Source organism: Falco naumanni, chromosome 4 (genome assembly GCF_017639655.2).
Source record: "Falco naumanni isolate bFalNau1 chromosome 4, bFalNau1.pat, whole genome shotgun sequence".
Taxonomy (NCBI): domain Eukaryota; kingdom Metazoa; phylum Chordata; class Aves; order Falconiformes; family Falconidae; genus Falco; species Falco naumanni.
In genome coordinates, this window is record NC_054057.1 from 111,415,055 (window position 1) to 111,437,367 (window position 22,313).

The 22,313-nt window shown below is 42.3% G+C and overlaps 1 protein-coding gene and 1 non-coding gene across 3 annotated transcripts in view; both read right to left on the bottom strand.

The window, feature by feature from the left end:
• IARS1 (isoleucyl-tRNA synthetase 1) overlaps positions 1 to 19,895 on the bottom strand; it is a 112,320-nt gene extending 92,425 nt beyond the window's left edge. The window contains exons 1-6 of one of the 2 annotated variants that reach the window (XM_040592501.1): positions 19,767 to 19,895; positions 17,315 to 17,405; positions 14,532 to 14,651; positions 13,861 to 14,017; positions 13,288 to 13,407; positions 9,555 to 9,637 (exon numbers count right to left, since the gene is read on the bottom strand). In XM_040592501.1, the coding sequence (XP_040448435.1) occupies positions 9,555 to 9,637; positions 13,288 to 13,407; positions 13,861 to 14,017; positions 14,532 to 14,650 (479 nt within the window). In that variant the 5' untranslated portion in view covers position 14,651; positions 17,315 to 17,405; positions 19,767 to 19,895. Of the gene's footprint in view, positions 1 to 9,554; positions 9,638 to 13,287; positions 13,408 to 13,860; positions 14,018 to 14,531; positions 14,652 to 17,314; positions 17,406 to 19,364; positions 19,742 to 19,766 lie in introns of those variants that run through there. The other variant, XM_040592502.1, reaches the window with a different exon arrangement.
• Positions 16,607 to 16,741, bottom strand: LOC121088151. The gene has a single exon (XR_005827857.1). It is a non-coding gene; the product is annotated as a small nucleolar RNA SNORA84 (small nucleolar RNA).
• Positions 19,896 to 22,313: the final 2,418 nt, after the last annotated feature.

Sequence of the window (22,313 nt, forward strand, 5' to 3'; positions counted from 1 at the left end):
AGCATATACATCTGAGCTGGGTAATTGCAGAAGTCTTCGTGCAAGTTAAAAACCTAAGTTTTAAATGTATGCTTACTATCTCAGAGTATAATTAATGCAGACTGAGACAAGTGACAGCATTTATACCGAAGGTGTTCTATTTGCCTTTCAGAAATAGCTAACTAAAATATCTGCAGAAAAAAGCTCCACTTTACTTTCTAAAGAACACTGCCTGCTAACAGCATAGAAGAAAACTACTTGGAGAAACACCGAATACTTAACTCGGCTGTAAATACAGCTGTAAACTCAGGAACTGTTCAGGAAAGGTGGACACTAGACGGAGCTACCACGTCAGGAATCCAAGTCAGCATCTCCCTCGTGTGGTAACTCTGCCCTATCGCAAACCAAGCGCTCCCCGGTTGTTCACCCCACTGCTAAGCAAAAAGCTGGGCTTTCACACCGCATCACCCTTCGGAGCTCTCATTACAGTTCATAACGACCACTCACTCGTCGTTTATCACCACCTCTACTCTCAGACGATTCCAACATAGTAAGTAGGATCATGATCGCGTCAAGACTGCTGCTTGCTGCAATAGCCCTGATGATCGCTACAAAGAGCTGTTCCGTTATCCTGAAAAACACCTAATTGGTTTCCTTAAGAAAAAAGCTGCTGGCAACAGTTCTTGGGTGACATCAGAAGTGCACAGGAGATGACTCCCAAAGAGCTTCCTGCTACCACCACTGCCCACCTAAAACAAAGCTAAAGATAAACCTAGTTCTAGTAAGAGTCCCTTAAAAGGTGAATATCATGTCTTGCTTAAAAATTCAACACATGATATTTTGGACAATAGCCTATCAAAACACGTTTTAACCCTTTTGCTGGCAAAATGTTGACATTTTGCAAAAAAGAGGCTCTAGGTTTGTAAACCAAAATTCAAATTGCAGTCCTTTCTGAATAAAAAAAAAAAGCTAACAAAACCACAGAGCTCCTTTCTACTGACAAACAGAAAACATTTACTCACAAAAGTTAGAAATCAAACTAGTCCCCTAATTCCGCTACATTTCTCCTCAAACAGAAATAAATTTAGTTGCATCCTCTTGGCTGTGGGAGCAACACTTTACTGACAAAAAAATAAGGTTAGGGAAAAGGTGAACTCAAGATGCATATTTCAGCCACTTGTTAACAGAGAATCTGATCCCTAAAGATGTAAGATACCTTTAACTTCTAAGAAGCACGACACAAATTGAAAAGTTTGTTGTTCCCACAGTGTCATGAGGGGATGATACAACTGGTTCGAGCCCAGTCAGTAACAGAGACTGGCAGCTACCCTCACCAGAGGCATAACTCCCAAAAAGATCAGAACTTTGCTACAACATTCACTGATCCAAGTCACATACTCACCATGCAAACACACAGATACAAATAAGACTCCTACAAAGGGATTTTTTTTTCCTTCCAAAAGATACCGAATCAGTCAATGCAATGCTCAAAACACCCGTGACATCCCCCACAAAATCCAACATGCCACAGTATACTCCAGCAGATGCAAAAGCAAGCTGCCCTCTTCAAACAGGTACATTCAATTCACACTGAAGAGAAGGATTTGATCTTGGAGCTTAAGTTCTTAACGCCATTCCTTTGGGGTATCAAGTGGTTTTGTTTGCAATGACTCAGTCAGTAGCTAAGGGTCTGAAAACACCTACCTTTACAGAAATAGAAAGTACTTGCTGAAAATAATTTCTCAATGTTAGTAAACTCATAAAATGCTTCCCCCCACTCCTTTTCTTTTTAAAGAAAAAGACCCAGGAATTGTAAACTCAGTTACCAACAAACTTTAAAAGTAAGACAATTTAATAGCCTCTGCAGACTAAAAGAACACCAAAAAACCCCACCAAAACCAAACACAGCACACTGTAAGAAGCCCTGTCATCTACACAGTTCAGCAACCAGACTGCATCCGAACAGCACCATAAGCAGCAGAGACTGAGGAAAAAGTTCTCTTATGACTCATGAGCAACATTTCTTCAAAGACAAGATGAAATCAAAAAGAAAGCAATGATCAAAACCAGAAAAAAAAAAAGTACTCAAACAACACTGGACATGAATCAAAAGAAGTATAAATCTAAGAGGAACGTGAAGTCCAAAAAACAAACACAGGCAGCCTGCCTTTAGAATAGCATCTCTGAAAGACACCTTCTTAAGACAGAAAAGCACAGAAGTTATCAGGTCTTACATTCAACTACAAAAAGCTTTCAGGCTTTAAACTCCCAGTCTATATAGATCATTCTGCTCCAGGTCTACCCTCCAAGCTGTAATCTTTGGATCAGTGTGTTGATTTTGGATCAAGACAGAAATGCAAAATACATGTATAGCAGAAAATATCAATTATCTAAAACTGATACTAGATGCACCCTAAAGATCATTCAACTAAGCAGGAGTTCAGTGTATTCCTCCTTCAAAATACAGGTAAGGTATAAAAAACGACTGGAATGGTAAGAAGATAACAGCAGGACTAGAGCACTAAATGCACAAAAGAAATAGAAGTATGTGGAAAAGATGCAGATGGCTAGAAGAAAAAACAAACAAAACAGATTTCTTATGAACAGTATCTCTCTAGAAAATCGTTAAGAGCCATGGAATATACAAAACGCAATAGTGATTCCTATAATAACCCACAGATCCGTTGTTCTGAAATAATTCTGGTTTAGTGCTGGATAAACTCCACAGAGAGAAAAAAAATTAGTCCAAAAGCAACTTCCACAGAAAAGAAAAACCTAACATAACCACCCAGTTGCTTTCATCTTTACAACAAACCAGTCCTCCTCTCAATGAGCAGTCCCCATTAACCTTCACACTGCAAAGGGCTGAGGCAGTTGGACACTGACGTTAGTGACAGAGTACAAATAAAGTGCCACACAAAACCAAAGGCACACATCCCCATCGGGAGTCAAGCAACCCAAGGTAATTGTCCCAGGTTCAGAAGCTACCTACAGCCTCTTCAGCTGCAGCTTAGGAGTACGGCGGCACCCTGAGCCTACGCCACTGCAGAACCTAAATGGGCAGGGCTGTGAGGCCAAAGGCCACACGTGGTAGGGAAGGAAGGAGAGGTCCCCTCGGTAACAATCCTAGAAGGAAAACTGAAGCTGGAACAACTGAGATGAGTCCGGTGGAGAGAAGGCAGAAATGAACAAAATGCCCCATCACTAAAAGAAGCTCCATACTGCATTTCCACAGTAAACAGCGCAGTTTTCAGTGTACAGCCATGATCTCAAACATGTAGAGTACCAATCTTCTACTGTAACTAGCTAGTGTTATTACAAAAGGACTCAAGAGTACCTTCTTAGGGTACAAAAGTAGCTAAGACGTGTTTCTACCACCTGTGGTTCCACACAATACAAGCAACTCATAAAATTGTTTAGGTTGGAAAAGACCTCTAATATCACCAAGTCCAACCATTAACTGCCAAGCCCACCATTAAACCATGTCCCTAAATGCCACACCTACATGCCTTTTAAATACTTCCAGGAACAATCACAGAATCATAGACTGGTTTGGGTTGGAAGGGACCTTAAAGATCATCTAGTTCCTCCACCTCAACATGGGCAGGGCCACCTTCCATTCCATTAGACCAGGTTGCTCAAAGCCACATCCAGCCCGGCCTTGAACGACTCATAGGTCAGGTTCATCAGGCAGGACCTGCCTTTCATAACCCCATGCTGGCTGGGCCTGATTCCCTGGTTGTCCTGTACATGCCACATCATGACACTCCAGATGAGCTGCTCCACAACCTTCCCTGGCACCAAGGTCAGGGTGACAGGCCTGTAGTTCCTGACAGGCCAGATCCTCCTTCCAGCCCTTCTTGTAGATGGGCATCACACTGGCTAACCTCCGGAGCTCGGACCTCCCGAGCTAGCCAGGACTATTGATAAATCATTAGAAGTGGCTCAAGTGAGCACTTCTGCCAGGTCCCTCAATGCCCTTGGGCAGGCTCCATCTGGCCCCATAGACTTGTGCATGTCTAAGTGGTGTAACAGGTTTTTCCCATTTCCCCTGGGATTACAGGGGCCGCATTCTGCTCCCTGCCTTTCAGCTCAGGAGGCTGGGTACCCGGAGCACAACTGGTCTTACTACTGAATACTGAGGCAAAGAAACCATTTCAACACCTCAGTCTCTTCCTCATCCTTTGTCACTATGTTTCCCCCTACATCAAATAAAGGACGGACACTCTCCTTAGGCCTCCTTTTGTTGCTAACGTATTTATAAACCTTTTATCAGTCTTTTACAACAGTTGCCAGATTAAGTTCTACCTGGGCTTTGGCCCTTCTAATTTTCTTCCTACATAACCCCGCAACATCCTTATAGCCCTCCAGAGCTGCCTGCTCCGTCTCCTTCTCCAAAGGCTGCAAACTCTCCTTTTCTTCCAGAGTTCCAGCCCAAGCTCGCTGTTCAGCCAGGCCGGCCTTCTTCCCTGCCGGCTCGCCTTCGGCACACGGAGCACAGCCTGCTCCCGCACCCTTAAGACTTCCTTCCCGAGTAATGTCCAGCCTCCCTGGAACCCCTTGGCCCCGCGGGACTGCCTCCCACCGGACTCTGTCAACCAGGCTCTTAAACAGGCCAAAGTCGGCCCTCCAGAAGTCCAGGGCACCGGTTCTGCTGACCCCCCTCCTTACTTCTGCAAAGAATCGAAAACTGTCGTCATCTCTTGATTGCTACGCCCGAGACATCCTCCGACCAGCACATCACCCACCAGTCCTTCCCTGTTTGTAAACAGCAGGTCCAGCGGGGCATCTCCCCTGGCTGGCTCACGGACCAGATGTGTCAGAAAGTTATCTTCCACACACTCCACAAACTTCCTAGACTGTTTCCTCTCTGCTGTACTATACTTCCAGCAGACATCTAGTAAGTTGAAGTCCCCCATGAGAACAAGGGCTAGTGACTGTGAGACTTACGGAATATTTTGACTGCCTCTTCATCCTGGCTGGTTGGCCTATAACAGACTCCCACCACGGTACCTGCTTGTTGGCCTTCCCCCTGGCTCTTACTCAAACATTCAACCCTGTTGTCACCATTAAAAAGCTTTAGACAATCAAAACACTCCCAAACATACAGGGCTATTCCATCATCTCTCCTTCCCTGCCTATCTCTTCTGAAGGGTTTATAGCCGTCATAAGACCCTGAAGTCTCTCTTGATTGCCCTCAGACTTCTCATCGCAACTTCGTCACTGCATACCTGAAAAATCCCTAACGGATCACAATCTGAGGGCCCGACCAGGGTAGGAAGCATTCTCTTCACATCTTCAACCCAGGCCCCAGCGAGACAGCAAGCTTCCCTACCAAGAGGGTCTGGCCTGTGTATTGGACCTTCTGTTCCCTTCAGAACGGAGTCACCTATGACCCATCTTGTTTCCGTTACAAAAGCGGTTTTGATGCAGGGCATAGGCAAATTTATCCTCGGCAGCATCCACGCCTGACAGACCATCCTCCTCATTATTATTCCGTGCCACTTGCAGCGCCTCACACCTATTATGCGAGGGCACCTGAGAAGATGGCGCAGTCACAGAGGAGATGCGTCTGCTGCTGCACTGGGCAGGAACTTGTCACCATTGCCCCCTGTCCCTTATGTCACTGCATTCAGCAAGGCAGATGGGTTAGGGAATCCTCTGTATCATGCATCCTCTCAGCCTATTAAGCCCATCTCAGGGAAGGCAGAGCTCAATCCCAGTAGCCTATCTCTGGTACTCCCGATACTCAACCTACTTGCCCCCCCCGGAGCTGTCACTAAGCAGAGGAGTTTCCATACCCAGGTGCACTCCCACAGCTGCGCTCACTGCTGCTGCCCGGTACTGGCGTAAGAGCAGGGCACAGGCCGCAGCCCAACACCTGGGTGGCTGCATGTTCCCACCAGAGCTCTGTCTGGGCAGCTGCATCATGTATGGCAGGGGCAGAGCTTAAAGAGGCCAAGGCTTTCTTCTGGGCAGATGCCGTTGCTCCCTGGTCAAGCTGGCAGGGCCACGAGAGTCCTTCCTGCACGCCCTTCGGTGCCAGCGGCCAGGCCGGGCCCTGTTAGCAGCACTCCTGGTCACTCACACTCCCTAAGAGTTCTTTCACAAGTGTGGGCGGCATGGCTGCCATTGCTTCTGGCCCCACCAGGTCCCACCAGGTCCCACCAGCCACTGCTGCACAAGCTGCAGGTCTCTCTGCTCCCCTGAGGTTCCCCCTGTTCAGAAATTCCCCATGCACCGTGCTGGAGTGCTCCGCTGCCAACCCTGCCAGCACCCAAACCTCTCACCTCGGCAACTGAGTGCTACTTTCGATGACACCATGTTTTAATCTCCCACCGTTGCTCCTGACCCCAAGGTCTCATCAGCCTTTCAAAACATTCACGGAGCTTTCGACCGTTTTTAAAACTCAGTGAGGCCCAGAGCGCAATTGCTGAAGTTCGCCAGCAGATGGCGACAGGAAGCAGCGTAACCAACGCCAAAGTTGCGCGAAGGAGGAAATGACACCCCCATGTGTCACCAGAGCCAGACACATCCCGCAGCCCTGACAGCGCTGGTCCCCTCCCTCCCTCCGCACCTCGCAGGCTGTTTCCTCAGGAGAACCGCTCCTGAGGAGCAAACTCGCAGCTGGCCTGAGAAATACGCAATAAGTCAGCAGGGAAGTAAAAAAATTTACTAGTTGATTTTTTTCCCCAAAGCTCTTATGCTTCTTTCAGAACAACCGTAGTAAAAAGTTTAAGGTCAAACTGCTCTCAGTTTCCCTGTATACATCTCATGAGTTGGAAAAAAAAAAAAAAGGGGGCAAGAATATATGGCCGTTTGTTCCATGCTAGCTCAAGAACATCACACTAATTGTGCTGTTTTCACTGAAGGACGCATTTTCATTGCGATTCAAGCTAGCTGCAGGATGGATATACAAGTTCTACAGAATGATCTTAAAAGTTCTATTTAAGTTATTTAGGACATGAAGAGCTGACTGTAATTTCACATGAGAAACCACTGCAGTATCACCTCTTAATGACGTCAATCTTCAATGTTGCCCTGAAAAATTCTGCCAGGATGCCACAATTTTATCATCTGATGAAGTTTTGATCCAAGTCAAAATCTAACAGGCTGAAAATCCATCCTGCTCTGTCAGCCACCATATGGCACCGCACCAAAATGCTTACAAAGCAGTCGTTTCCAACTAACCCACTACAAAACATGAATAAAAGAATGCTCTCTAGCATCCTGAGCTTGTTAATATTGTTTTATAGAGATACTGTACAAAAGATGTATTTGGTGTCTGAGTCCTAAACTATTCCAAGTCTAAACAATTCAGATAAATGTTATTTCCAGTGTGGTTGACTATCATAAGCATTACATTAGCTCACTGAACTCAACATAAACATTATGGATGAAAACATCATGTTTCATAGAAAGCTAGAAATTCCAGTTGAGACCACTCCAAAACCGCAAGCCTACAAAGAAGTACAAACAAAAACAAAACAAAATACCTAAACACATAGGTTTAGCTAATTAATAAAGAGAAAATCCTTACCATATTTAAGCATGAAATCCACGGTTGTCATGCTCACTACCATTATCCTCATCAATAACTTTTTCTGGGCCTAAGAGCAGAGCAGTGTTCTACTCCCACAGGCAGAACAGCAACAAAAAAAAAAAAAAAAAAAAAATCACACCACCCCAAAAAAAGACATACAAACACTGGACAAGCCACTATGGTCACCAGGTTACAGTCAATGCAGAAATCAATCTGCAGTTTATCTTTTGTACTTAGCTGGACATTAAAGTCTTAAAACTTCTTTTAAAATTTAAAAAGGAACTCATTAAAAAAATCAAATTGTAAGAGAAGCACACTACAATCTCCTAATGATTCCTCCTGAACAATCCTAATGGATGTAAAATGTAACTTCAGTAACATGATTTTCAGTTTGACAATTACCTAGGTAACAATCTGATATTCTAGAAAATTGTACATTACCCTGCCAAAAGCACTACTGTAACTACAGTTACAGCGCTTTAAGTATTAATTCCCTTAGCCTTGAAACAGGCACGCCCCATTCCCCTCCTCCATCCACTGTATGCCAACACCAGTGGTTCTACCTTGCACTCTACTGAAAAACAAGTTGGCAATGGTATTAACCTGCCCCTCCAAGGCTGAGGAGACTTTCCTGAAAACCCAGTTTCTAAAAGCAGAAACTGTATTTCATAACATGATTACACAGAAAACTAATATCACGAAGCAGAAGGGTTCAAAACTCAGAGGTTGTCTGCCAACATACTTCCTGAAATCTCATACCACACACATTTCAAATCCAAAGTTTATGTTTTAGTCTGTATCCAAAGCAAGAATTAGAGGAGGCAACCTCTGTAAGCCAAGGTGAAAGACTTGGAATTTTCTAAGGGGAAAAAGAAAAAAATTTTAAAAATAAATAAATAAATAAATAAAAACAACCAACCACAAAAAAGGCTTGAGCTGTTGAGAGACCACCCTGCAGCTTGTTCCAAGTCAAGTTTGGCTTTAAAAGGGTCCTTGAAAAATACCAGTTAAACAGGATTTAAGGTGCCACCACTAAGTATTTTTATAACTTATAAAAGGAAGATTTCTTATCAGTCTTAGCTTTAGCTGAAGAAACCCTGCATAACGATAATTCTTTTCAATGGTCATCGAAAACTCCCTGGCACTTCAGCCCTCTACAATGGCTGCAGAGCCATCTAGAAGTTCTATCCTCTATCATAACTATAGGCAACTAACTACACAATTAAAGGTTACTAGTAAAACTAATATTAAAGAAGATCAATAATTCTTTAATATGCATGTAATTTGCTTTTCAATGGCTTTTTGTCAGCATATACTCTGCTAAACTTCTCCCTGCAATTCACCTTGCAATTCTGCCACCTGAAGGACTCAGTGTTGCCCTCTGCTCACTGTGTTAGGTCAATCTGATTATCCTTAACCTATAAGGTCATCCTGTCTTTTGCAATTCCAGCAGTCACCCTGAATACATTCCCAAAATACCCGAACTTTACTTAGCTCTGCACCAGGAGTCCAAGACAGTTGTCAAACTATGCTGCCAATAAAACGTAACAGCAGATTCCCAATCTCTAAGACCAGGCTCGAATAAGAGGTTTAGAGCTAAACTGAGCTTGGATAGTTTGCACATTTGCAGCTAACAGCGTGAAGAGCATCAAGAATGTGGAGATGCAATGTAATTTCCTAAACCAAGCAAGGAACATATTAGCAGGTCTTCAGAACTGCTTTTAAGTTGACATGGAGCAGTAAGATTTCAGGACTCACTAAAAGCCATACTGTTGTACTTCATTCTGAAAAACCCTACTGTCCTGAAGAAGAAAACCCTACTAACCTGAAGAAGAAAAAAAAAATAGGTCAATTAATTCCATCACTTTGACATCAAGAGATTTCACATCATCTTAATTACTTTGCCTGCTGTTTATCTGAATTTGGCATGTTTCGAAACGGTTCTATGGACCAACACTTGTTTACAATAATTTAGGCCTCTTAAAATTTCAAATTCATAAAGTATACATGCAAGGTACATAAGTTCACTTACCATACAGACTCCATGAACTCAGGATAAAGCGTTTTATAGTCATTTTCAAAATCAATCCAGCGTCCTAATCTGGTAACACTAAACTGTTGAGAAACACACACAGATTGAAAGGCACCTTAACATTAAGAATCACGATACATTTCCAATATTTATTCTGTAAAACAGCTTGATTTTGAAGGGCAGTGTTTGTCTCATCTCAATAAAATACATTATGAAATATTTTAGCCTGACAACAGTTCCAGTGTATTGAAACAAGCAAAACATAAGCAAAGAATGAAACCGTGAACGTAACTATTTAGAACCAAGGTCACACAACAGGCAAACATGTTCAAGATTACTAAACAGAAATGGTGGATCATTCAAGGTTCAGCCGAGGTTCAAATGCCTGAAAACTGCTTTTTATTACAGTGGTCTTGCTTCTATTTTTAAAACTATCCATTGCAGATACAGCCAAAATCAAGAACACAGTCTATGAGCTTTCAGTTATATGAAAACATGATGTAATTCAAAGACAAAGAAATGCTTGAAGAAATTGATATGTCACAAGGAGTTATCAACATTATTTCAGGGCCAACTGCCTTTTTTGACTTCCCAAAGCTATGACAGTGCTGCCAAAGACCACAAGACTGACAGGTGTTAGTCCTCATCTCAGGGCAGATTATGGTCACGTCCATTGGCACAGAGTATGAAAACTAATGAGCTAGCTATGGGATTCACTCGGACAAGTGGTACTCTTCCCAATTTCACAACTCTCAGAACCCCTAGCTCTGCAAACACCCAAGCCCAGAGACACCTGTCCTGATGCTGTTAGGTACAGACCATACTAAATGTCAAACTAGTACAGTGAAAACAAAGCAAATGAACGCTCCCATCTCTGTGTTTTCAGGTAACACCTGACTCTTGAAATATACCAGGTTTGATTTTGACCTTTAAGCCACTCTGATGTTCCAATATTAAGAAACAAAGCCTAGAAGTGATTAGTACAAAGATCCACAAAGTTGGAGTATGTTTGGTCTCAGCATTGAAAGATCTTACACAGCCAAGGAATCTTTTACAGTTTTTCATAATGTTCAAACACTTGCTAGCCACTCCAGACAGAAGACAAACACTATCACCAATAGGAATGCTGGTAATTCCTCTCCTAACACTGTCCCAAAATATTTGGATTTATTACCAACCAAATCACAAACAAGATAATTAAATGAATTTCATTATTTTTGTTAATAACCTAAATATGTGTCTGTGTATGGAAATCACATATATACGTGCACAATTTTATGCACAAAACAAAATACAAAATCCTTTACCATCCAAAAGTCAACTTATTTGGACTAATCAGCACTGCAAAAATATCAGTTGCTGAAGACACAGCAAGTTAAAAAGAAACAACTATGGGAAACAAAACACAAACCAGAATCAATCATTTTATTTCTAAAAGCAACAAAGAACCATTGATGATGTTTTTGAAATACAATATTTCAGAGTATAGATGAATGATTGTATATTTGGGGAAAAAAATAACAAACCCCAAACCAACAACAAAAATCCCAAACAAACCAACCAAAAAACCAAACAAAACCACTCTGTGCTTTTCATCCAGCCATTCACTTAGATTTAGCCACAGCTATTCTAACCAAGGCAGCTGTGGTTTCTTCAGATACTGGCCATAACTTCAAAACGCTCCCAAGGGCAAATGATACTCAAAGAATTGCTATTTCAATCAAAAGGAATACAGGACTAGGGATTGTGATGAGTAAGAACAGCTTCCACATGAGGAAAAACTAAACAATTAGGACTATTCTGCCTTGAAAAACAACTCACTGTGAAGATAAAGGTTTACTGGAAACCATGTTATAGAAGAGCTGCAGTTCTTCAGACTATGTATAGAAATGCCTTCATACAGACTGTTTAGAGGACGTCAGTATTCATTCAAAATATAGCTAGATAAATTAATAAGCAGAAAGAAATCTGTTAGGAATTATACGCTAGGGAAAAAAAATTAAATCCTTTGGCCTAGGAAGGTCTTGTACCACAAAGGTACTTAAAAAAAACAAATATGGCCCATTCTTCCTTCAGTGCTTGCTTTTGCATGCTGTCACTGTGATAAGTGGCACTGCTAGGAAAGCACCTGGGCCACTCCTCAGCTCTAGGAAGCCACAGAAGAGTCGTCAGTTTACAGACATATCAGACTGCCAGCAAAAACTACGTGCTGGGCTAAATGTACTTTATTCTGGCCACACCGCTAAGGACAAAAATAAGAAGCATGAGGTTCTACACACAGGATGATTATTCTTCAGAGTCAGAAAAAAACCTCTGCATCTCTTCAGAAAATATCTAACCCATCTACTTGGAATAGCTCTCCAACCTCAAAAGTCTGCACAGACCAATGCCTTCCCTATTACTATATTCATAGGATACAAAGTTTAGACCAATATTCTCTTGGAAGACTGAGGATTTACCCACGTCTATTCTGACACAAAACCAGATGCTAGAACTTCTGCTGTTCCAGAAATACAAGCTATAGTCCTGCACTCTGGCAATGAAAAGACTGAAAAGGGGGGTGGGCACACAAAAGCAGGAAGGTTCATATGTATTTTCTTTGTTGGTTCCATTTGAAAAACACAGTGTATTGGGTCTGGCTGAGCCCCACAGCAGCCCTCATAGTGTGGTAGCTCGAAACATAGTGATAAGACACCAGTGTTTTGGCTGCTGCTGAGCAGTGCTGGCACAGCATCCAGGCTGCCTCTCCAACATGGACCTCCCCTCACCGGTGGGCTAGGGGTGGGGAAGATCTTGGGAGAGGACATAGCCAGGACAGCTGACCCAAAGCAACCAACGGGATATTCCATGCCATGACAGCTGCCCAGATGTAAAAGCTGTGAGAAAAGAAGAGGAAGGGGGGGCATTCATTATTTACAACATTTGTCTTCCAGAGCAACCGCTATGCATACTGAAGTCCTGCTTCCCAAGAAGCAGCCAAACATTGCCTGCTGATGGGAAGTAAAGAACAACATCTTTTGTTTTCCTTTGCCTCTGCGCACACGACTTTTGCTATTGCTTCATTAAATTGCCTTTATCTTGATGCACAAGGGGTTTTTTTCCATCTTATTTTCTCCCTCCCCTGCTCTGCTGAGGAGGGGAGTGATAGAGCAGCTCAGTGAGGACCTGGCATCCAGCCAAGGTCAACCCACCACACAAAGTCAGACCTTATTTTCCATTTTCTATACAGGAGAAGACACTAAGAAAGAGGTAACTTTTTCAGTTTATCTATGAGATGTTCAGTGTACCCAGTCAGACACTTTGAGCCCCAGGTTACCTTAAAGCAAGGATCCTCAAACTACAGCCCGTGGGCCGGATACGCCCCCCCAGGGTCCTCAATCCAGCCCCTGGTATTTACAGAAACCCGCCCCCCGCCCGGGGTTGGGGGGGAAACCAAGCAGCCGCAGATGACCTCCTGCCACTTCATCCACGCAACAGCCCCCTGTTTAAAAAGTTTGAGGACCCCTGCCTTAAAGTAACCTCTTGATATCACAGCAGCCTCCCTGTTCTGAGCCCCAAAGCTGTTCTTTTAGTTCCCCTTTCAGGGCCATCAGTGAGAAACAAGGTAGCTAAAGACATGAGATTTATTCACATAATCAAGCAGACAAAAGGATGAAGTTCAGCCCAGCTGAAAAACTTCTGCACACATACGATCAGAAATGTACAGCAGAATATGCACAGAGTCTTCACTCACCTCCCACTCCTTTGAGTATCTCATCACAATTCCTCTACACTGGTTGTTGTATTCTTCAATCCCCATCTTCGCCACATCCTCTGGCCCTTTAATGCCTAAGGTCTTGTCAATCTCATATTCCTGGGAGCATTGAAAACAATCAGACAAAAATCCCACACTGTCATCAAAAGCTTTCAGCATTTCTCTGGATAGTTAACTTATGTTCTGTGCATTCTAATGAGGCTGAAGGACCTCCTTTAGTCTTTTGAGATTTCATGAGTAATGCAATATCTGCTTAGTTCAGGTGCAAAGGATAACCCTGGTGTGAAACAAAAAGCATTTTCTGAAATACATACCAAATAAATACATGTTTATAGTAATGAACAAAGTGCCTGGAGAAAGGCAGGTGACCAGTAGGAAGAACGTTAACTCATCCACACACAAAAGCCAGAGCAACACACTGGACAAAGAACTTCCATTTCTCTTTTAGCAGCAAAGCCAGGCATAAGAGCAATAGAAAAGTGACTGATAAGCAGGTACAACACAGAAAGAAGAACCAACAGAAATATATGTAGGCAGATTTATTACACATACCACAGGTAAACCATGGCAATCCCACCCAAATCTTCTGTCAACGTGAAAACCACTCTGATGAGCAAATCTGGTTACAATGTCTTTAATGGTTCCTGCAAGAATATGGCCATAGTGTGGAAGTCCAGTAGCAAATGGAGGGCCATCATAGAAGTTAAACCTGCAACACAAGATAACATTCTTAATTAAATTGAAAACTGAGCATCAAATCTTCAAACAGAATATGTGTATCTGTATTCTTATGCTTCTTGTGTCTTACTAGAACAAAACCATTTCTTCCTCTTCAATTATCAGTCAGCACAGGTATCCTGTTGGCAGTGGGACTAAAGGGAACATTTCAGCTCACGGTTCCTAGTGATTGCCAATTCTACCAAGATTATTACCAAGAATACCAGCATGCTGCTCCACAGCTGGCAGACACAAGAGTTGTCCTTGCTTACCTGCAGATTTCCTTTATAAACTCACCAAGCAGGAAACTACAGGTTTATTACTACTGTTTGAACAGTGTTTATTCTTCACAAAGTGAAATATAAAAGTGACATAACAACATTAGCCAAGACTTCTATCTGCAAAAGGAACAGCTGTTATTAACAGAACCGAAGAAAAAACAAAATTAAGCTAAGCCAACCTTGCACTGTCACACACAGTAGCTACAGCTTCCAACAGATTCTTACCTAGGTCTATTCTTTGATTGCTTTAGGCATTCCCGGAAACAATTAAGATTTTTCCAGAGCTCCAGTATCTTCTCTTCCTCATTTGGAAAAGTTATGTTTTCTGGAACTTGTTGAACCATTCTTTCCCAGCAACAACCAAGCAGAGAAAAGAAAACACATATTGAACAGAAGTGAGAAAAAAATTACTTCACAAATGCACTTCATTGTCTTTCAAATGCACACCACCAAACTACATCTGTTTTTCAAAGAGCCTGATTCAGCATAAACATGGAAGCAAGCACTATATCCTAAAAAAAAAGCCTAATAATTTGACAGACTAGCACCAAAGTTTTGTAACAGGAAAAGGATTCTCCAATAATCAGCTATGGTCATTCATTTTCTATTATGCTTTTTTTGTTTGTTTCCTATAGAAAACACTCAAAGGGCAAATTATTTTTTGGTTACAAGTTTGGGTTTTTTTCATTAGGAAAAGTTTCCAAGTTCAAACAGACTCTTCAGCATCAGTTTGTGAAATAGTGAGACTTAAAGTTCAGGAACCAAAACTGGTAAAGAGTTGGCTCCTTTTCACTGTACATCTACTCCTACCATTTAAAGGTTTAAGAGCATTTTTCCATCTAGCTAGGCCATCAATCTCAGATGCACCTAAGAACAGCTAGACTACAGATAGTATAGTTGAAACACGTTCTAATGAAAGATGAACACATGGGAAGAATTCAACCAAGCAGATGAAAAAGCTCAAAGACCTCAGCTGTGAATCTTGGAAAGCTCCAACTTCCAGAGTACTGACAAAACTACTAGTCCCTTTTTTTTTTTTCCCCTTTCAGTTTTACAAATATGTCAGAACTAAGCCACAAGGGGCTACTTCTTGCTGGCCATTTCCTGACCATCTTTTTTTGTTTGGTGGATTTTAGCCACCAGAGTCCAAAGCCATTCTTTAATTCTGGGTAAGTCAATGAAAATCACTACAAGCAAAATTATGTACAAGCAGCACAGGGAAGAGAATTCTCAACATCATTAGGAACACACAATAAAGCTGCCTGGTGTTCCAGACCTGCTACAAGATTCAAAGGAGTCAAGTTTCAAGAAAATGCTAGAGCAAGCACTAAGCAAACGCTCTGTGGAGTAAGGATATTTAAGACAGGAGTTCTGTAACAGAAGAAAACTGGTTACAAAGGTTGTAATAGGAGACTGCAGAGAAGAAACGGGTTCTCCCCTCTCTAGCTTTAGTGCTGCTGTTCCACAGCACTTACACCAGAACGAGCTGAACACGACAGACTGAAGTTTTGCTTAGCATTGTAGAATTACAAGTACTGGCACAAGGACTGATTGCTCCAATTTACTCAGGTTGGTCAACTACTAATCATAAAGCTGCAACAAATGCAAACACATCAAGACAATACTTCAAGTTACAGTTGACTTGCTGCTAGGTAGCACTACAGTTCCAAAACATTTATTTAAATGAAACCCAGAACACCGCAGACATTGATAGTTCAATGCTTGAACCCATGCCAAAAAAAATGTGCCCCAAAACGAAACCTACAAATTCCACCATTCATACATTTTTGTATTAATGACAGATCATTCTCCCCACTAACAAACCCAAGTTATCAAATAAGACAAGAAATTAATCAAGAAACCCACAACCTGGTACACAGGCAACACAGCAACTGAAGGTGAAATCATGAGCTGACAAGGAACACATGGGCATGGCCTGCGTGTATTCTTAAAAAAGTAACAGCAGGTCTTAGCACAGTAAGTTACAGCATGCAAAACTTGTACAAGAGTTTCCACCATCGTATCTCAAAGCACTCAGCAAAGCGCTAGTCAGGCCACACCATTTTCTCACTAATTTGATCAAAGCCCCAGAATCACAGAGACAATGGAGATGATAAAAGAATTCAGCCTTAAAGCTTATTTCCTACAAGCCAGTTGACTTAAGGACTAACGATCTGCAAATTTTACTTGGATCAAGCTCAGATCTCACAATTTACTGATAATAACTGCAAAGGTTTTGGCAACGGGCCCAGCTGTCAAGTCCCTATAATCTAATAAATTAAATACAGGTTTAAGGTTTGGTCTGTAACTGTGTCCGGGCTATGGAAGCTGCTCATGTATCACAGACTCCATGCGTAAATCACAGTATCACTTTTGGCCCATTTCTATCAACTGAAGCACCGTATGCACAAACCAGTGTCCAGTAACCACAGGGCACAAACTCATACACACTCTTATCAATATTACAAGAGAATTTTATTATGTCAGAAAAAGGAAAAAAATTACTGATCAGAATTAATATGTGACAGTCACAGGTCAATTTTTTCAAGTTACAAAACAACTTAAAATAGATTGACTTAAAAGATAAACCACATTTAGAATCTATCTGTGGCTCAGCCTCAGTCGAGCAAAAAAACAAAGACTTTTGTGTTCAGGAAAAGCATAACCAGTTTATAGACAGATGCATGAATAATTCTTTATACCTACAGCAAAAAAAGTTACTATAAGCAATCTAGGTATTTAAGTCAGAAAAAAAGCACAGATAGCTCATTACTTTGAACACAGAATGAGTGAAAACATCACAAATGATGATACAGAAATTATACAAGTATGTCGAACACAACAACACTTTTGGACAACACTCCAAATTTACATAGATTAGTAAACACAGAGGGAGGGGGGTGGGGGGTGTTTTCTTGTTTTTCTATGCATTTCCTGCTGACAAAGTGTTCAAGTTTAAGACAATGCACCATGGGGAATGTGGGGGTTTTTCCCCCAAGTACACTCACTTTTTCTAAAAGATAGTAACATTCAATAGGAAAGGTGTCAAAGTTTGTAGATTTTGCTACAGCAGTCTCAAATTTATGCTGGGCTTCTTATCTAGAAAAAAAATAAACAAGCATTAAAACCATAAAAGCAAGTTAGAATCTTTTCAATATCAAGATTTTTTTTAAATCAGTTTTTGATTTTTCAACAAAAATAAAAATGCCCCTATGAATTAAATTAATTAGAAATTAATTGGATTTAACATACATCACGTACAGATAAATGATGAAAACAAAGCAGATTTCAAGATATTACTAATTCTGTTGACCAAGAAACTGAAAAAATCCAGAACCGGTATGAATTAGAAGTGTGCAGAAGGTCACCTAATTTCAAGGGGTTTATGATCAGTTTCTTGTCCTTGTTGCAGTCACCCTCACTCACAAGTTATTCTATATGAGACGGATGCACACGCTTTGCTTCAGAGACAAGCAGAAGCCTCCTTTCTGCATGTACAGAGGCCTTCCCAAAGTCAAACGACACGCTATTTTACATACACACAGAAGTCAGCTCCCTGTCTCTGCCTTTTCAGGTACTGAGCTTTGAGGCAAGGCTCTTTTCTGAGGTAACAGTATTCTACACTGTTCAGCTGATAATCAAAAGCATCCATTTCCAGAATGGATGGAAACAACCAAGTTTAAAATAAAAAGGATGGATAGGAACAGAATGCTAAGCTACAGAACAGACACCGCTTCTGAAAATCTTGTGCTAATGCCTTATACAGGGAATAAAACCGTAACAGAGACCTGAGAATGGGTGAGAAAAAAACAAACTAATCATGCACACCTACCTTTAAAACTTCTTTTTAAACTGAATAATCTCATCCTACTCTTAACTAGCACTTTATATAAATGACCAAAATCATTGAAAATGCAAGAATAAACTTAGTTTAAAAAAAAAAAATTTGAGCCTTTTTCTTCTCCAAAAAGACATAAAGCTGCCACCCTCACAACCAGTCTTCCCAACACTGCAATTGGAAGTGTAATTACTTCATGAAAGAATTTAAAACATGGCTTTCTTCACAAAAGTTTAGGGTTTGATGGCAACATTGAAAATTTATATTTACACCTTATTCACAGCAGACCAGTAACAGCCTGATTATTCCACTGTTCTATTTGAGGGGTCACAGACTTTTCTAACTAAAAAATATGCCCCAAAGTGAGCAGATCAGCAGACTAAACTGTGAAACCAGGAAGCGACAGTTTCTAGTATCTAAACAGGTAAATGAAGTATGCTTAAGCTGAGCCTGATACTCCCTAACGCATCCTCAAGTATCAAGATTAATTCACCTCAACGTATCACTTAAGAGGCACTACAGTCCATCTGTCCGTCCCCCCCCATAAGTGTTTCTTTTTATGCTGAAAATCCTATTAAAAGACTGCTGAAACATTGAGCAGACTCATATATTAACAGTATATTCAGACACAAGTGTTTCATGCTATGCAAGAAGTCAGTTTTACCCTGTATATTACGGTATTAAGCAATTTTTTCTGTTCACACTACCTTGCTTAAAAGTGTAAAATTTGTCATTACAAAAAAAAAAAAAAATCCAGTAGTTTGTTTGGGTTTTTTGATCAGAAACTGGCATCAGTTGAGTTAGCAAAAGCTGCTTCTATGTGTCAATTAAATTCTGCTATTACCCGACAGTCCCTTCCCAAGCAGGTCACCAACAAACGAACAAAATGCTTTCTTCAGTTTCCAGAAGGCTCCTGGGAGGGGTAAGGGAAGCCAACATTTGCTGAAGATAGAAATATCAAATTCATCACAACTTCAGAAAAAAAGAGTGTGTCTTCCTCAAAAATTTCCCCTCTCCTGAAAGGATGCTGAAGGGGAAAGCTTAAGATGTATTACGCATCACAAAGCATCTCAGGTTCTTTGTTAAAGAAATTAGGCCTTGATAGGTATTAAACGCTGCAATAAAGAAACTGGTTAGCCTTTAAGAAGTACCTATTCTAAGTAATCACTCAATTCCAGAAAAAGCAAAGAACATGCAGAGTACCCAGGGAGGTAAAATACCTTCCAGGTGAACGTTATACATACAAAGCTTAATAGCTCTACGGCCTGCAAAGGCGCCGGTCACGCCACAGCCCAGCACCGAGCAGCCAGCCCGGCCCTTTCCCCAGACAGGAGAGGCACCGGCCGGGCCACAGGCCGCGCCAGGCGACAGCGGGGCTGGCGGCCAGCGGGACCGGCACCAGCGTACGAACCGCCGGGCTCTGTGACACCCAAGAGGGCTCCGCCCGGCACCGGCACGAAGCGCCCCCGAAAACCTCGCAACGTCCCCGGGGCCCTGGCGCGCCCCTCCCTCAGGCCTCTGAGCCGGCCCTCGCCGCGCTGACAGGTGTCGGCTCGGGACAGCGGCTCCGCGAGTCGAGTCGGGCCGATCCGGGCTCCGCCGCCGCCGCCGCCGCCGCTCACCTCAGTGCCACCCGCCCCGCAATGATGCAACCGCGCCCGGGAAAGCATGGCAGGAAGCACCGGCGGGCACACCCGGCAGCGGCGGCCAGTCAGCGCGCGCCACACTCGGTGCAATAAGGCGGCCTCCCATTGGGCACGGCGCTCTCCTGGAAACGCCAGGTCCCAGCGGCGCGGGGCAGACCGGGAAACTGCCCGCCCTCCCGCCCTGCGCCTTCTCATTGGCCGGGGAAGCTGGGGGCGGGGCCTCCCCGCGGGCGGGGCGGTGGGGGGGCTGCAGCCGCCGCCCGCCCTTCACTGAGGAGGACTGACTCCTTCTCTGGTTTTAATGCCTTACGTTTCTTTCACAAACTAAAATGGCTTTTTAAAATGTCCAGTGGCTGCCATGACTGCGTTTGTGCGGAGGGAGCGCAGCGCAGTCGGCTCGGGCGGCGGTCCGCTGAGGGAAAACTCCATTTGGAGGCCCACAGAGGTGATGCGCTGTGGCGTGTCTGGGTTTGGAACAGAGAAAGTGAAAATACTGTCCCTCAGCCACAGGATTTCCCCTCACAGACCCAAAAAAGAAAAACCTTTTAAATCCTCAGGGTGAAATAAACTTCTGCTTTGAGGTCAAGACAGGCTCCAGCAGTGAGCCCTGAGCCTAAACGCTCTGCTTAGAGCAAAATCCTGAGTCAGAGCTCTGCTGGGCTTCCTTCAATAACTGGATACTAAGTGCATCTGGAGAGACTACCACACACATTTGAGAAATTTGACCCGGCCTCCATTAAAGGAATACTCTTTAAATAGGTTGAGATAGCAATTCCTAAGACTAAATACAGGAGAAGTCCCCTCCTCTAATGCTGCATTCTAACTAGAAAAAAATACTTGTAGATGGGTTCCCGTATGTCAAAGGAAAGTTAAGAATCTGAAAAAATACTATTACTGGCTGACAACCATAGCATTCTGGAATTACAAAACATTTCCTTCCACCTATAGAAAGTGCTGAAAACAGCTGTGGAAAGGCCTCTGACAGTGAAAAATGGAAAAGAGTCCAGGGAGGGGACAAAGGGAGACACATACTCTTTCTAGACTGTGCATCTGCACACCTGAACCCCTAACCAAAACAGATCGTGGGAAGTGACATTCAGATCAATAATGGCCCAAACAGTTCAGCTGCCGCCACGTAAAAGTTTTCAATTGTTCTTAAAACTTCTGTACTAATACAAATGTAGGTAATCAATAAAAGCTAGCTTTTGATTCTCATTCTCAGGACTAGATACAAGATCAACTCACTGGTCTGCACAGGGCAGTGTCTCAGTCCGCAGATGAGGAACACATCCAGATTTGAAGTGTCTGATAGTAAACGGAGTTCTCACCGGCACAAAGAAGCACAAGACTATTTTCTAGACATAATTTTGTACATTAGAGTAGCTAAAAAGGGAACTCAATCTGCATCAGGCTCAGAGAAACAACACAGAAAATGTGAAGTGAGGCTAGGATAAACAGGACCCGGAGAGACTGAGTATATGTGCTTGCCAGGAGAGTCTCCAGGATAAACACAACGTAGAGATTCCTACCTGTGTGGATCTGGGATCCTCTGTACCCCGGAGGGAAGTCTGAAGTGGTAGATATATGTTTAATCCATATTATTTCCTAATGCAACTAAAAGCTATGAAAAAGCCCGTGACAACTCAGAACCAAAAGGAGGAGGACTTGGGTTCCACCACCTGAGGCAGTGTGCCTTCAACTGAGCATTTTATCTTATGTTTTGTGGTTTCTGTTTTCTTTTTTAAAGAAAATCTAGCAAGTGTGACTCAAGATTGAAGATGGGTAGGAAAGAGAGAAATAAAATGCAGAAAATAACTCATTCAGAGATTTTACTCATCTTACCAGTATGGATCTTTTCGACACCCAGAAAGCTTTCTTTGCTAGGTAGACAGATGGATATTATTGTCAGAAAGCTTTGATTTTAATTTAAAGTGGTTTCTGTTAATTTAGTTTGAACTTTTTCCCTCAATTAGTGTAAGCTTAGAAAAAATCCCAAACAGGTTCAGAGTACTTCATGAGCTATTTCTTTATAAACATACACTTTATCAAATCTGAAAGCACTGAAGCCTCCCCCTGCTTTCATATTCCCTCAGATTACAGAGGTTGCATTTTTTTTAAACAACTAAAACTTGTGCTTCCTCCAGTGCAACTCCTTCAGTTTTGCACTTTAGTTTGTAAAACATACAGGTGATAAGGACAGTTGACTTTAAAATGGAATACCATATAATTTCTGAATTGAATTGAAAGCAATTGCTTAAAAATATGTATTCTTAAGCAATGAAATACAAACGTTGACAATTTGATGTTGACTCTGCAGTTACCACACAACCACATTTTCACCTTGTTTCTCACTCTGTATTTTGTACTTCTTTGCCCTTCACTAGTAAGTAAAAATGAACTGGTATCTGCATGAAAGTATACTGTCCTTATTCATGCGTGGCCTTTAATTGAAACCATTTGGGCCACAACACTGAGCTCATTTTTCATAAACGAACTGATCAGAAATTAGGGAAGTCGCCGTCA